This window comes from Aplidium turbinatum, chromosome 15, assembly GCF_918807975.1.
Source record: "Aplidium turbinatum chromosome 15, kaAplTurb1.1, whole genome shotgun sequence".
NCBI lineage: Eukaryota > Metazoa > Chordata > Ascidiacea > Aplousobranchia > Polyclinidae > Aplidium > Aplidium turbinatum.
This window is the reverse complement of record NC_137486.1, coordinates 4,239,227-4,251,917: the sequence shown is the minus strand read 5'-3', so window position 1 is coordinate 4,251,917 and position 12,691 is coordinate 4,239,227. Positions and strand designations below refer to the sequence as shown.

General features: G+C 37.7%; 1 protein-coding gene across 3 annotated transcripts in view; it reads right to left on the bottom strand.

Moving 5' to 3' along the window:
• Positions 1-12,691, bottom strand: part of LOC145784136 (atlastin-3-like) — a 71,799-nt gene that overhangs the window by 32,678 nt on the left and 26,430 nt on the right. For all 3 annotated transcript variants that reach the window (XR_014290984.1, XM_082595891.1, XM_082595892.1), the window contains one exon: positions 839-994. Coding sequence is in view for 2 of the 3 variants with exons in the window: in XM_082595891.1 (XP_082452017.1) it covers positions 839-994 (156 nt within the window). In the remaining variant the exon portion in view is untranslated. The remainder of the gene's footprint in view (positions 1-838; positions 995-12,691) is intronic.

The window sequence follows — 12,691 nt, the reverse complement described above, 5'->3', positions numbered from 1 at the left end:
ATCCCTTGCAGTTAGCCTACATCTTTTGATTGCAGTCACAATGTATCTGTGGCAGCGTAATTCTATTCGCTCACACGCAACGCAAAACTTAACCTAATTTTAGTCGTCCGCATGTCGAAAAACCAAACCAAAAATCCACTGCTGTTTTACGGCTGAATAGCCTACTCGCTTGCTGTGGGGATAAAAAAGAAGTAAATATCCATTCGGGTTTCATTTTCTAGTTTTGCAGCTGTAAGCAGCTGACTCGATGACTAATATAGTCTTAAGATAGACCTTTATTGGCTGCTGCGAAAAAAGATGCACAACGAATCAAAACACAATGTAGGCTACATAGCAAAAAGTACATAGTCTTTCGCTGTTTCCTGTCTGTTGTGGGATATGGATTTTTATGGTGCTGATTTATTCGCATTGTTTAAATTTGTACCGTATACTATTCTCGCAACAGACAAAATAAAAGGTTCCCTCCCTCTCTCATTCACTAAGCATCCGGCTGCGGTTACCGAGCTGCGTGGTCATTTATTGCGTGCACATTCGTCACAATATAGAGAACAATAAATATTTCCAGTTGTGGCGCGCAGATCAAGCTGGTTATGTACATTTGGCCTAGCAGTGTTGCAAGTTTGCACACCCCTGGTTTAGACCATAGTTTGGTGCTGCACTGTATGTTCTCTAGCATATCCAATGTAAACTTAGTTTTCTTTTAAAGAATTGCCAAGGGCTTAAACTAAAGCATAGCCGAAAACGTTTGCTATTTTGTTTTCATGATTTTAAATGCTGCGTTGTTGCTAAATTATGTCTGTATGATTGAAAAAAATAACCTCTACTCAAATTGCATTACATAAATGTGATCAAAATGAGGACTTTCAATGCTTCGATTCAGGTTGAAGAACTGCCTTGAGCTCATGAGAAAGCTCAAAGCTCCTATTATTTGATGTTCATTGGCTGCTGTTTTTAAGTCGAAAATTCCTTGGGTGTCCATAAGGAAAAGAGCAGCCTGTAAAAATAATATAGACTTATTTTATTTTTGCGAAAGCACTATGTTGCAAGCTAAAACATCAAGCTTTACAAACTACAGTACTAGTACCCTAGGCTATATAAAAAGAATTTATTTTTTCGTAATTTGAGGAAGGTGGTGAAAGGGTAGTTAGGCTACATTTAGTAATGCGTCATTGAAGTGTCGGTATATACGATAAGGCAACCAGGGGAGTATGTTGCAGCGTAAAGTAAAATAGGCTAACTTGCAAATGTCGATTTTACAAAAATACATTTTCTTAGATACAAGGCAAGGGTACTGTTGGTATTCTCTGTCGCAACTTGATATTGGATGGAGCAACACTTTATCAAAATGACCATTTATTGAACGACGGTTGGCCAGAAGATGATCAGAATGGTTGACAAATTTGCGACTCACAACAACCTGAATACGTCAAACAGCTCCACTAATGTATTTCGCGAAGGTGTATTTGTCCGGCTTCTCTTGAATATTGCCTATGGACCAGTGCTGTGTCAAGGGGGGGCCCGGCCCCCGGGCCCACCATCTCAGGGGGCCCACAAGTAATAGACTTTTGCACGTCGGTGACAACATGTTTTTTAGCTGCTAAAGCTTACTGCGTGTAGCCTAGTTCCATTGAAGATAATTTAGGTCCGGTACCAATGAGATGCTGGGCCCTTATATACCAAAATATCTCGAAAATCACCACATTATCTTGAAGAAAAGTTAAAATAGGCTGCGACAACATTAGTAAAATCATTTGTATTTGAAACAAAACAGGTTGGTTGCAATTGAATACTTGAAATCAAGAAGGGCCCAATTCCCACAAAGGTGTGTTTAAGATAAATGTGTTGTAGTTATTTTGTAATGGAGTTTCAGGAGGGGGCCCACAGGTAATAGACTTGTGCGTTTCAGTAACAATGAGTTTTTTAGTTGTTAAAGTTTACTGCGTGTAGCCTACTTGTCCATTAAGAAGATACCGTAATTTAGGCCCGGTACCAATGAGATGCTGGGCCCTTATACCAAAACATCTCTAAAAACACCACATTATCTTGAAGAAAAGTTAAAATACGACAACATTAGTAAAATTACCAGTATTTGAAATAAAACAGGTTGGTTGCAATTGAATACTTAAAGTCAAGACGGGCCCAATTCCCACAAAGGTGTGTTTAAAATAAATATGTTTTAATTATTTTGGTTGTTTATTTTTTCGTATTTTGTGGTAGAACTTTGGAATTGGCAGCTGTTGAACTGAAACCACTTTATACACTGGTAGGGTCATCATACTTTGTGTGCTACTGTTATAGGTTAAACCACGAAGTAGACAGCTCATTTTAAAATGATTGTCATAAATGGGCAAATTATATAAGACTTTGCATAACTTAATTGCAATGCCTTGTCTAAATTTTGCAAAAGCATAGATTAAAACCTTTCTTTAGCATAAGGTGAAAGCGTTCATGTTTTGTAGGTTAGCTTCTCTTTAGCATAAACTTTAAGAGTGAGGTACGATTGATTTTGAAGTCTGCCAATAACTAAACAAGACACATGAAATACTTTTTGTAATACTGGGCTAGCTGAAAGTTTGGTTGGTCTATTGATATCCCTTTTAACAACAAAATATTTTTTCTACATCTACAGGTATCACTTGCAAGATAAAAGTCTTTTTTGAAGTGTCATAAGCTGCATTAAGGCTGTTGCACTTTTAGCTTAACGTTTTGGTTTTACAGGGTGTTTTGTTTTCTTAAGCTTAACTTCAAAAATGAATGTTGCTGGTTTACAACTGGTAGTCTAGTTCTGGAATGGTGTAACCTTGCTGTGTACCAAGATTTCATTCAGCATTTCATAAAGAAGATGGCTTGAACTAGCAACATTCTTGCTTTGAACATTTCAGATAAACAAAACTCTCAAAGAGGAATTCTTTGAAATGGCTGACCATGGAGGTTTGTCAGAACCAAGCAAACTTTGCTTTGCCATTATTGCAATTGGAGCACAATCGTTTACTATGATTACCAATGGTGCAGACGTGCTGCAAAACTTTTGCAGATGTACTAAACAAGGGAATGTTTTTTCTCCAAGCTCTTTGCATAGTTTTTTTTTTTTCAAAAGTTATGTTGAGCCAAATGTTATACCTTGAATGTACCAGAAACCATGAAGCATTTAATGCGATCTTTACCCATGTCTTTAATTGCTGTGGTAAGAACCAGATAAAGTGACCAGCAGGCCACAAGCTGAAGAACGACCACTGAAAGTAAGGCAAACAATTCAAAAACTGACCTCAAAGGTCAGCAAGTAATAAGCGGACATTGAGTAGTGTAATAATCAATTCACCTGCCTTTAACTGTAGGCCATAAAACTGTTTGTCTTATTTGTAGCCTATTCCATTTGTGCAGTCATATTTTGTTTACTGCTAAAAAATTGTGAACAGTAAACAAAATAGCATTTCTCATAGATTAATTAGCATTTCATTTTTAGCATTTACAATCCCGTAATTATAAATATCCCTGACTTTACAGAGGTAGCTATCAGCAAGTGTAACCAGCATACATTTAGATACCAGTATAATAAGATGACAGTTGCCAGTATTTTGTTTGTGATTTCAAATCGTTGCTGCTTTATATTTCATTTCTTTCATTCCAAGCAAAGATGAAGTTATAACTTGATAGACCTGTGTTTACTATCAATTATATTTCTGCTGTGTTCTGTTCACTGCTGGGTTGATGGTTGTTTATGAAGTTATAAAAGTTTAACTAGGTACCGGTAGTAGTTATTGTACAGTAAGCATCACAACATTTCTTTAAGCACCAGTAACCCATGAAGGCTTTCTGAGTACTGCAAAGTTGTCAGTGAGTAATGAAGCTGTTAGACCTTACCTAGAAACCTATTAGCTAGTGTTATACTGTAAATATTGCTCCGTTTTGTTAAAGTTCATAGTAATTTTCTTATGTATGCTGTGATTCCTGTGAAGTAGTTGCAACATGTGATGAAGTTATTAAACTTCATCTACATAAGTCAGCACTCATGCACCATTTCAATAACAACTGTTTTTAGCATGACCAATGGTGTTTGCATATGAAAAAAATAATTATTATACATGTAGAAAAGTTAATTCAACGGTTAGATTACAGCAACTGTTGCTCATAATAATTGTGCTTCTTAAATTCAACAACCAAAATGTTCCAAAAACAAAGCAATTATATAATAAAAAAAAATGTTTTAGTGAATATAGCATGATTAACAACACGTTTCTAATAATAGTGTATCTTGTGTAAGTAGTTAATATACCATGTACGCCATTCTGTGCTGTTATAAATTAACACTGTTCTGTTGTGAATTGAAAGTATATCACTAGGTTGGTAACTACTGTTTTTATCATACTAAAGTTCCTGATTATGCACATTTGAGTTTTGAGTACACTTGAGTTTTCATGTTAGCATTTTGAATGGGTACGCAATGGGTGGTAATGGGTAGCATTTTGAATGGGTGGTAATGGGTAGCTTTTTGAAAGTATTATAAAGGTGAGTGGTTTAATCAATCAATCACTGTTTTTTTTTTTTTTTTTCACAAAATATTACATCAAATGCACTGGTACATTACATAAAAGTGAGAGAGGAAGGAAGTGAAAGACCTTATGAGGTCACCAAGTCAGCCTCCACCCCGGCGATCCTATAAGGCAAAACATAATTACCACTTGGTGAAAGTGTTAAAATGTTGTTTGTTAAAGCATTTGTGAATTCTTTTTTTTTTGCACTTCTAAACTGTTTTGCTATGTTATGGCTATACATTTAAAAATAATAGGTTAGTGAAATTTCAAATGCCGATTGTAATTTTTGGAAAAAATTGCTTTCAAATGTAGCTAACCAATTTAAAATTCTCATAATTTTGTCAATTCTTGTCCGATGTAAAAAATTGTATGAACTCAATATGAAGTCAAATTATTATACTAACTTCTGTGTGATATAAGATCTGGGTTGAATGACCCCTACGCTTCATGACCGTTGCCAGTATGTTTAGAAATCGTTAACACTTTTGGCGTTCATTGCGAGTAAAGGTGTAGCTATAACTTGATGGACCTGTGTTTGCTCTTATTTACATTTGTATTGTTTTCTCAACTGGTGAGAAAGTCTAGTGAAGTGAACCACCTTTCCATATCAATGCAGTTACAATACACACTGTATTATCATTAGTCTGCTTGCCGATAAGGGGCCCAAAATTATTTTGGCTTTGGGGCCCACAAAGGGCTTAACACAGCACTGCTATGGACCGACATAACACAATTTATACACTGATATGTAAAAGTCGCAATAGATGTCATTTGTAGCCTGTGCGCAGGGCCGGATTTAGATAAAGAAAGGTCTTAGGCTATTTTCATTTTGACAACCTCAACCTTCACCTAACAGCCATATAGACGAATATTTCAAACAGCCACTGATACCGTAGTGAATTATTAGTGATGGAGAAATATGCAGGCAAGTGTTGAAATAGGCCATTTGAAGATCAACAATGTTTGTACGGTAATTTAATTGTAAAGACATTTTGTGAAATATTATTGTAAAATAAGAAACGTACAATTTTGGTAAAGAGGTCACTTTCTTGAACCACAGACATATACAATCAAGCAACCACACAGTTGCTTGGTTGTATATGTCTGTGAAATAAGAAATGCAATCCAAACAAAATAATTGTAAAACAAAGTAGACGGTATCACACTAAATCTAAAAAATTAGTTTTCTGATTTAATGTGATACCGTCTACTTTGTCATCAGTGCTGTGGCCCTTTATGGGCTCCGGAACGAAATTATTTTTGGGCACCCTACAGGCAAGAAAATCTATGATAATATAGCCTACAATAGTGTGTATTTTCACTGCATTTACATGGAAAAGGTGGATCACTTCAATAGACTTTCTGACCAGTTTGGAAAACAATGCAAATTTAGACTAGATTAAGTGATAGCAAACACAGGTCTATTATGTCATATAGCTGCGCCTTTGCTCGAAATGAAAGCCAAAAGCGTTAAAAAAAAATAGTTACAAAAATACTGGCAATGGTCATGAATATTAGGGTCATTCAACCCAGAACTCATATCACGCCGTAGGCTATTACTAAGCTAACATGAAAATTTGGCATGCTCATAAAATTGAATTTTTTTTTTTTTAAACCGGACAACAATTGACGAATTAGAAGAATTTTTATTTGGTTAGCTAGGTTTGAAAGTGATTTTTCCCTAAAATCACAGTTATTCGAAATTTTACTAATCTATCATTTCTAAATACGTGGGCGTAACAGAGCAAAATATTTGTGCAACTAAAATTGGCTTTAACAAAAAGAGCATTTCAACACTTTCACCAAGTGGTAATTATGTTTTGTTTGGTAAGTTTAAACCACTTTATTGTAAGCTCATGCACAAATAAACTTACCTGACTGCCATGTATTACAGGGGAACAGCAATTAGCACTAGCCACCGATTCCACTTACCAACACTGTACCATTTGTGCTTGATAACATTATTAATACATACAATCGTTCTATTTAAATCAGTAGGCAAGTGACTCTGTGTAGCGCCAGAGAGCTCTGTCGTCTCTGACGTCACACGTATACGTCACTAGATTTGTTCCAGGAAGTTCTGGCCTTTGAGCGCATATTTGCGCGTCTAGGGAATTCAATTCAGTAATCAACCATTTGTAAGACGCTATGCCGAATTCCTACCTTGGTTCATCGTTATGTAGATTTGCAGTCGTGTTGCGTTGTGTGATCGTATGTAAAACTCGCTATTCCAAACTAGGACCTTTCTTAAAGAAGCTTTAATCACGATTTTAAATTAGAACTTAAAAGTCAGTATCAAAAAAATCAGTCTTGGTAATTCTAAATCAGTATATCAGTTTTGTTGTTGCTACTGCTTCTATTTACTGCCGCTGCCAGTATGATGTTTGAATCAGTTTAGTATTATGTTCAGAGTCTGTATATTATGATTTTTGGTGCAGCAGCTATGACTTCTGACTCAAGACTTGTTAATAATGTAGAGGCGACAACATTTTGTATCCAGTTTTTGGTGGTGGAGCTTTAACCATTCTGGTGTTTTTCCTTACTTTTTGTGTTGCTGGATCGAAGATTAAAAATCATAAACGATTACATTGTGAGCAAGTACTGATCGTCTGAGTTTGAGTTAGTGGACAATACAACAGCATAGTCGACCTCGTGTCCTATCATTCCTTGCCGACTTCGCCCAGGAATTTTGCCATCCCACTGATGGCTATGTGTGGGTGGATGTGCTGAAAAGCAGCGTCCGCTACATATTTCTGGTGACCCCGACGTGATTTGCTAACTGTGAATTGTAACGACGTGATTTAACTTTGAATTAACGACTTGACTTAACTGTGAATTGACTAACTGTGAACTGATCACTGGATGCACTGGATTATTTTGGATTATATCACGGGTTACAACAAGCCTTGCCTTTCATTGGACGCTCCTTCAACGACGACGCCGTGGGATTCAAGTTAAGTGACATGAATTCATGATGTTTGAATACCGTTATTACGTTACCGTAATGGCCATAAGCCCTTTAATCCCCTCGCCGTTGCCGTCTTTGGTCGTCGCTTCACTCGTGGCTCGCGATCGGGGCGTCATGACAGCAGGATGGGAATCTCTAACTAAACGGGGAAGGTGAAAAAACGGACAAATGTTTTTATTAAACCAGACCAGGACTGTAGCGTCAGCAGACAAACCAGGGGGAGCGACGAGGCAAGAAGTGTCCAGTCTCAGGACAACCTGCAAGTACAGGGACTGACTCAGCATAAAAGCTATACGAAGCGACTACATGAGGAACTGGTCCAACAGTGCAGGAAGCGGCGAACAAGTGACTGCGAACAAAATGTCGGTTATATGCATGACATGTCGGTGAAGACTGTGGCTTTACAACAACGCTTAATGAGACGGATACTATAAATTGTTCTACCATAGACGTTCACTGACTTTTGGCTCTACCGACGTTGGTCTGATGTAAGTCGACATGCATTCTGCCCTGTTGGTGCCTTGTCGCGTAATCGCCCTTTCATCCCTGCTCTGCTAATTGGTTTCCCATAATAAGTGACATGTGCCTTAGCCTACACCCCCCTCACTTTTGTTGTACTTCGTCTATACTTTAGTCGATTGTACATCCTTCAATTACAATTATCATAGTATCCGATTTAGTATCACACTTAGGGCATTCTTAGATCGTAGTCCGTGTTCATTCTGGCCCGAACATAGACTTGGTGTTTAGTAATGCAGTTTACCTTTCCCGCTTAGCTCTCTGTCCTGGGCACGACGTGAAACTGCATCCATTCATTCCATCTTTCTTTAGCTAGTCACCGTTCTTGCATACAGTTATCGAATTAATTACAGTAGCTCTTCGTCTTGGGCAAGACGTGAGACTGCATCCATTCAACCAGTCCTTAGACCTGGGTAAGACTTGAAACTGCAAACATTTCCTCAGTTAATCACTCCCTCGTTTAGCAGTTCCCTGCTCTGTAGTTGTCTTTAAGACTAGGAGCTGCGCTTCCCTCATATTGGCGTGCGACGCAGAACACTTCCTTTATATATACGGCGTCGTCGTCGTTGAAGGAGCGTCCGATGAAAGGCAAGGCTTGTTGTAATCCGTGATATAATTCAGAATAATCCAGTGCATCCAGTGATCAGTTCACAGTTAGTCAATTCACAGTTAAGTCAAGTCGATACAATTCACAGTTAGCAAATCACGTCGGGGTCACCAGAAATATGTAGCGGACGCTGCTTTTCAGCACATCCACCCACACATAGCCATCAGTGGGATGGCAACATTCCTGGGCAAAGTCGGCAAGGAATGATAGGACACGAGGTCGACTATGCTGTTGTATTGTCCACTAACTCAAACTCAGACGATCAGTACTTGCTCACAATGTAAACGTTTATGATTTTTAATCTTCGATCCAGCAACACAAAAAGTAAGGAAAAACACCAGAATGGTTAAAGCTCCACCACCAAAAACTGGATACAAAATGTTGTCGCCTCTACATTATTAACAGTCTTGAGTCAGAAGTCATAGCTGCTGCACCAAAAATCATAATATACAGACTCTGAACATAATACTAAACTGATTCAAACATCATACTGGCAGCGGCAGTAAATAGAAGCAGTAGCAACAACAAAACTGATATACTGATTTAGAATTACCAAGACTGATTTTTTTGATACTGACTTTTAAGTTCTGATTTTAAATCGTGATTAAAGCTTCTTTAAGAAAGGTCCTAGTTTGGAATAGCGAGTTTTACATACGATCACACAACGCAACACGACTGCAAATCTACATAACGATGAACCAAGGTAGGAATTCATGGTTGATTACTGAATTGAATTCCCGAGACGCGCAAATATGCGCTCAAAGGCCAGAACTTCCTGGAACAAATCTAGTGACGTATACGTGTGACGTCAGAGACGACAGAGCTCTCTGGGGCTACACTCTGCATCAAACAATTTACGAAAAAACATTGATTGAACCACACTTCTAACACCATCAAATGAAAACAATACTAAAGAATACTGAGAGCAATGGACATGCATGCTGAAGCTAACTAGGCCTACTAACATTGTACCCAACTACATATATTGACTAAAGAGCCGAAAGACCATTGACCGAAAGCACATTGACTGACAACCACACCCTTAACACCGCCGAATGAAAAGATTAGCCTATTAGAGAATAGCCAACTAGAAAATACTGAAAGTAAAAAAACATACACTTTAAAACCAACTAGCCTACTAACATTGCAGCCTTCCAAACGACAAAAATTGAATGAAGAGCCGGAAGATAAAATTGACTGAAAAAAACATTGACTGACAACTACACCCTTAAAACCACCGATCGAAACAAATACTGGAAAATAGCCTATTGGGAAAAACTGAGGGCAAAGAAAATGCATGTTAATACTAACTACAAACATTATACTGAACCATGAACAATGACTGAAGAGCCAAAAGATCATTGACGGAATAAACATTGACTGACAACCACACCCCTAAAACCAGCAATCGCAAAGAATACTAGAAAATACTGAGAGCAAAGAACATGCATGCTAAAAGCACTAAATAACACTATGCCATCTGTCTTGCTAACATTACTAACACATGAGCGCTCCATTTAAATCATTAGTTTATTACATTAAGTGACTCTGCACCAAACCATTTACAAAAAAACATTGACATAACCACACTCCTACCAGAATGAAAGTTTAAAACAGTATGGTAAACGTGTTGTTACTGAAACATTAAAGTCTACTATCTGTGGCCCCCCTGAGATGGTGGGCCTGGCTTCAGAACCCTCTTACCCTCTCCCCCTTGACACAGCACTGCTACGCATCCTAATAGGATCATCAGTTAAATCATAAGAAAGTTTGATGAAAACTTTAATAACGAAGTTTTGTCTTGGAAGAATAATTGTAGGCTACTATATTAATGTTATGTTCTTAAATACTAAAGTTACAAACAAATTTAACATAATATTGTCTTTGCAAAATATACAGCATTTTTATAAACGCGACAATTTTCAGTTTGCCCAAATAACTGAATATTTTTGCCAAAATTTGCGACGTTTGTTTTTGTAGCTGTGTTGCGATTGCATCCCCATCTTCTACGGCTGTGCACTTAACAATAATGGTGATCACACAATAAATAGATCCTACCATATGACATAATATGTTATTATTAAATAGACTGGTTTAAAATGCATAAGAACTTCGACTTGTGGTATGAAGAATTGATAACACTGATGACATCAAAACTTTACGATTAATCAGCCAATTTCTGCTTTTAAACAGGTGGACTTTAAATAACACCAATATTTTGTAAAAAATGTGTACAAAAAAATAGAGATTTAGCACCTGGTCTCCTTACAAGACTATCATCAAAAATACTTAGATTGACTACAAAGTTGTTTTTTTTGTAGTCTTCCTCGTAGCAATGTCATCCAAAATCTTATCACAACTTATTTACTTCAATTTTTCACTTTTTATGCACAGAATAAGCTTACTTAGTGTAAACCTGTTTTGAGACATTTTGAACAGAAGGCTTCAAAGCTTCATCTCCGACACTAGCCCCCACCCCACCAGAATGCCTTTGCCAAGAAAGGCGTGGGTGCACTCAATCGCTTGCACACTGGCGTCAGATTATTTTATTCCAATAGGCTATATGCACAAATGGAGGATAGAATGAGCAATGATCTGTGAGTGCGGCAAGGAAAAGATACTGCAGACCACACTATCTGCAACTGTGCCATCTGTCATGCGCCAAATGGTGAGCGTGGTCTGCGTAAACTGGATCAACAATCAATCCAATGGCTGGTATAGGCACCGGCCTACTCATCTCTATCCCGCGTCCCCTCCTCTGCTCAAAGGTGGGAAAAGGCCGAGCTCCTCGACCCTTGGAATGACAAAGGAAACTAAACTTTCAAACTAAGAAAAAATGAATCTTAATCATTTTTAATTATTTTTAAGTCTGGAAAAGGATAATTCAATGAAAAAATGAAGAACCCAAACCCAAAACGTAGATACTACACTCATGCAGTGCCGGTCTTACGGTATTTCGGGCCTTGTGCGGAATATGCTTTGCGGGCCCCAATGACAATGATCCAATTCAGTAGCGTAGCTAAGCATTTTGAAAAGGGAGGGTGGGTTTTGACGGCCGGCGGGCGTAGCCTGACGGCGTCTTTGCCGAGGGCGACACCCAGCGGCTGGGGGCTTCCCCCAGAAAATTGTGAAAAATTACTTTGAATTTGGTGCATTCTGAGAGCATGTTCAACAAAAGTTTGGGTATGAAAATTACTGTAAAATGGTGCTGTCCGGTGGCATAGCAAAAGAATAAGATCGTGCTTTCTTTGATATTTTTCCGAAAATAAAGCTGAGTCTCTATGTTTTCTTGTTGCTAATTCCTGGCTGAGATATTTGAATGTTTGGTATTGGAAAAATTCGCTCTTTAAATTTTCAAAAGAGTGAAGTTTCCTGAATTCATAGAATATTAAGCAATTTGATACATGGCGTTTAAAAAATCTGGGCCCTTTAAATGACAAAAATTACTACATTTTCTGAGTAAACTGCGGGCCCCTTAATTTGCGGGCCATGTGCGATCACACGGTTTGCACACCCCAAAGACCGGCACTGACTCATGTTCAGCCAACGTTTCGATGACTGAACTGTTTTTAGTGTTATAAATGTCTTGGCAAGGACCTCTTTCCTGAGCAGCTGGAATCATTAAGCTAAGAAATAGTCGAATGATTGATTCTACCTTACATTTGGGAAGGCCATCTAAATTGTTTTGATTGTGTATAATTTTTAATTTGATAAGGGTCCGTAGACTATGAAACAAAACGTGCTATTCTGTATGTATGCTACAAAACGCGAATTTGTTCACAACTACAGTAGCAAAAGACTAGAGATGTGCAAAAAATAACAGCTTGTTAAAAATTTAGCAGATAATTCCCTTAATGACTATTAACAGCATAGTTTTCCTGTTTCCCTTTATGCAGCATTCATTGCAGTAACTTGTTTGCTTGTTTGCAGAACTGAAGATGCTCATTACTATGTAGCGAAATATATATTATTTTTAAACATGAGGCTGGTTGAACTTTATTTTAATTCTCAACTTGACTATTAACAGTTAAGCCATTTGCAAACAAACAGTTAAAGATGTAACCT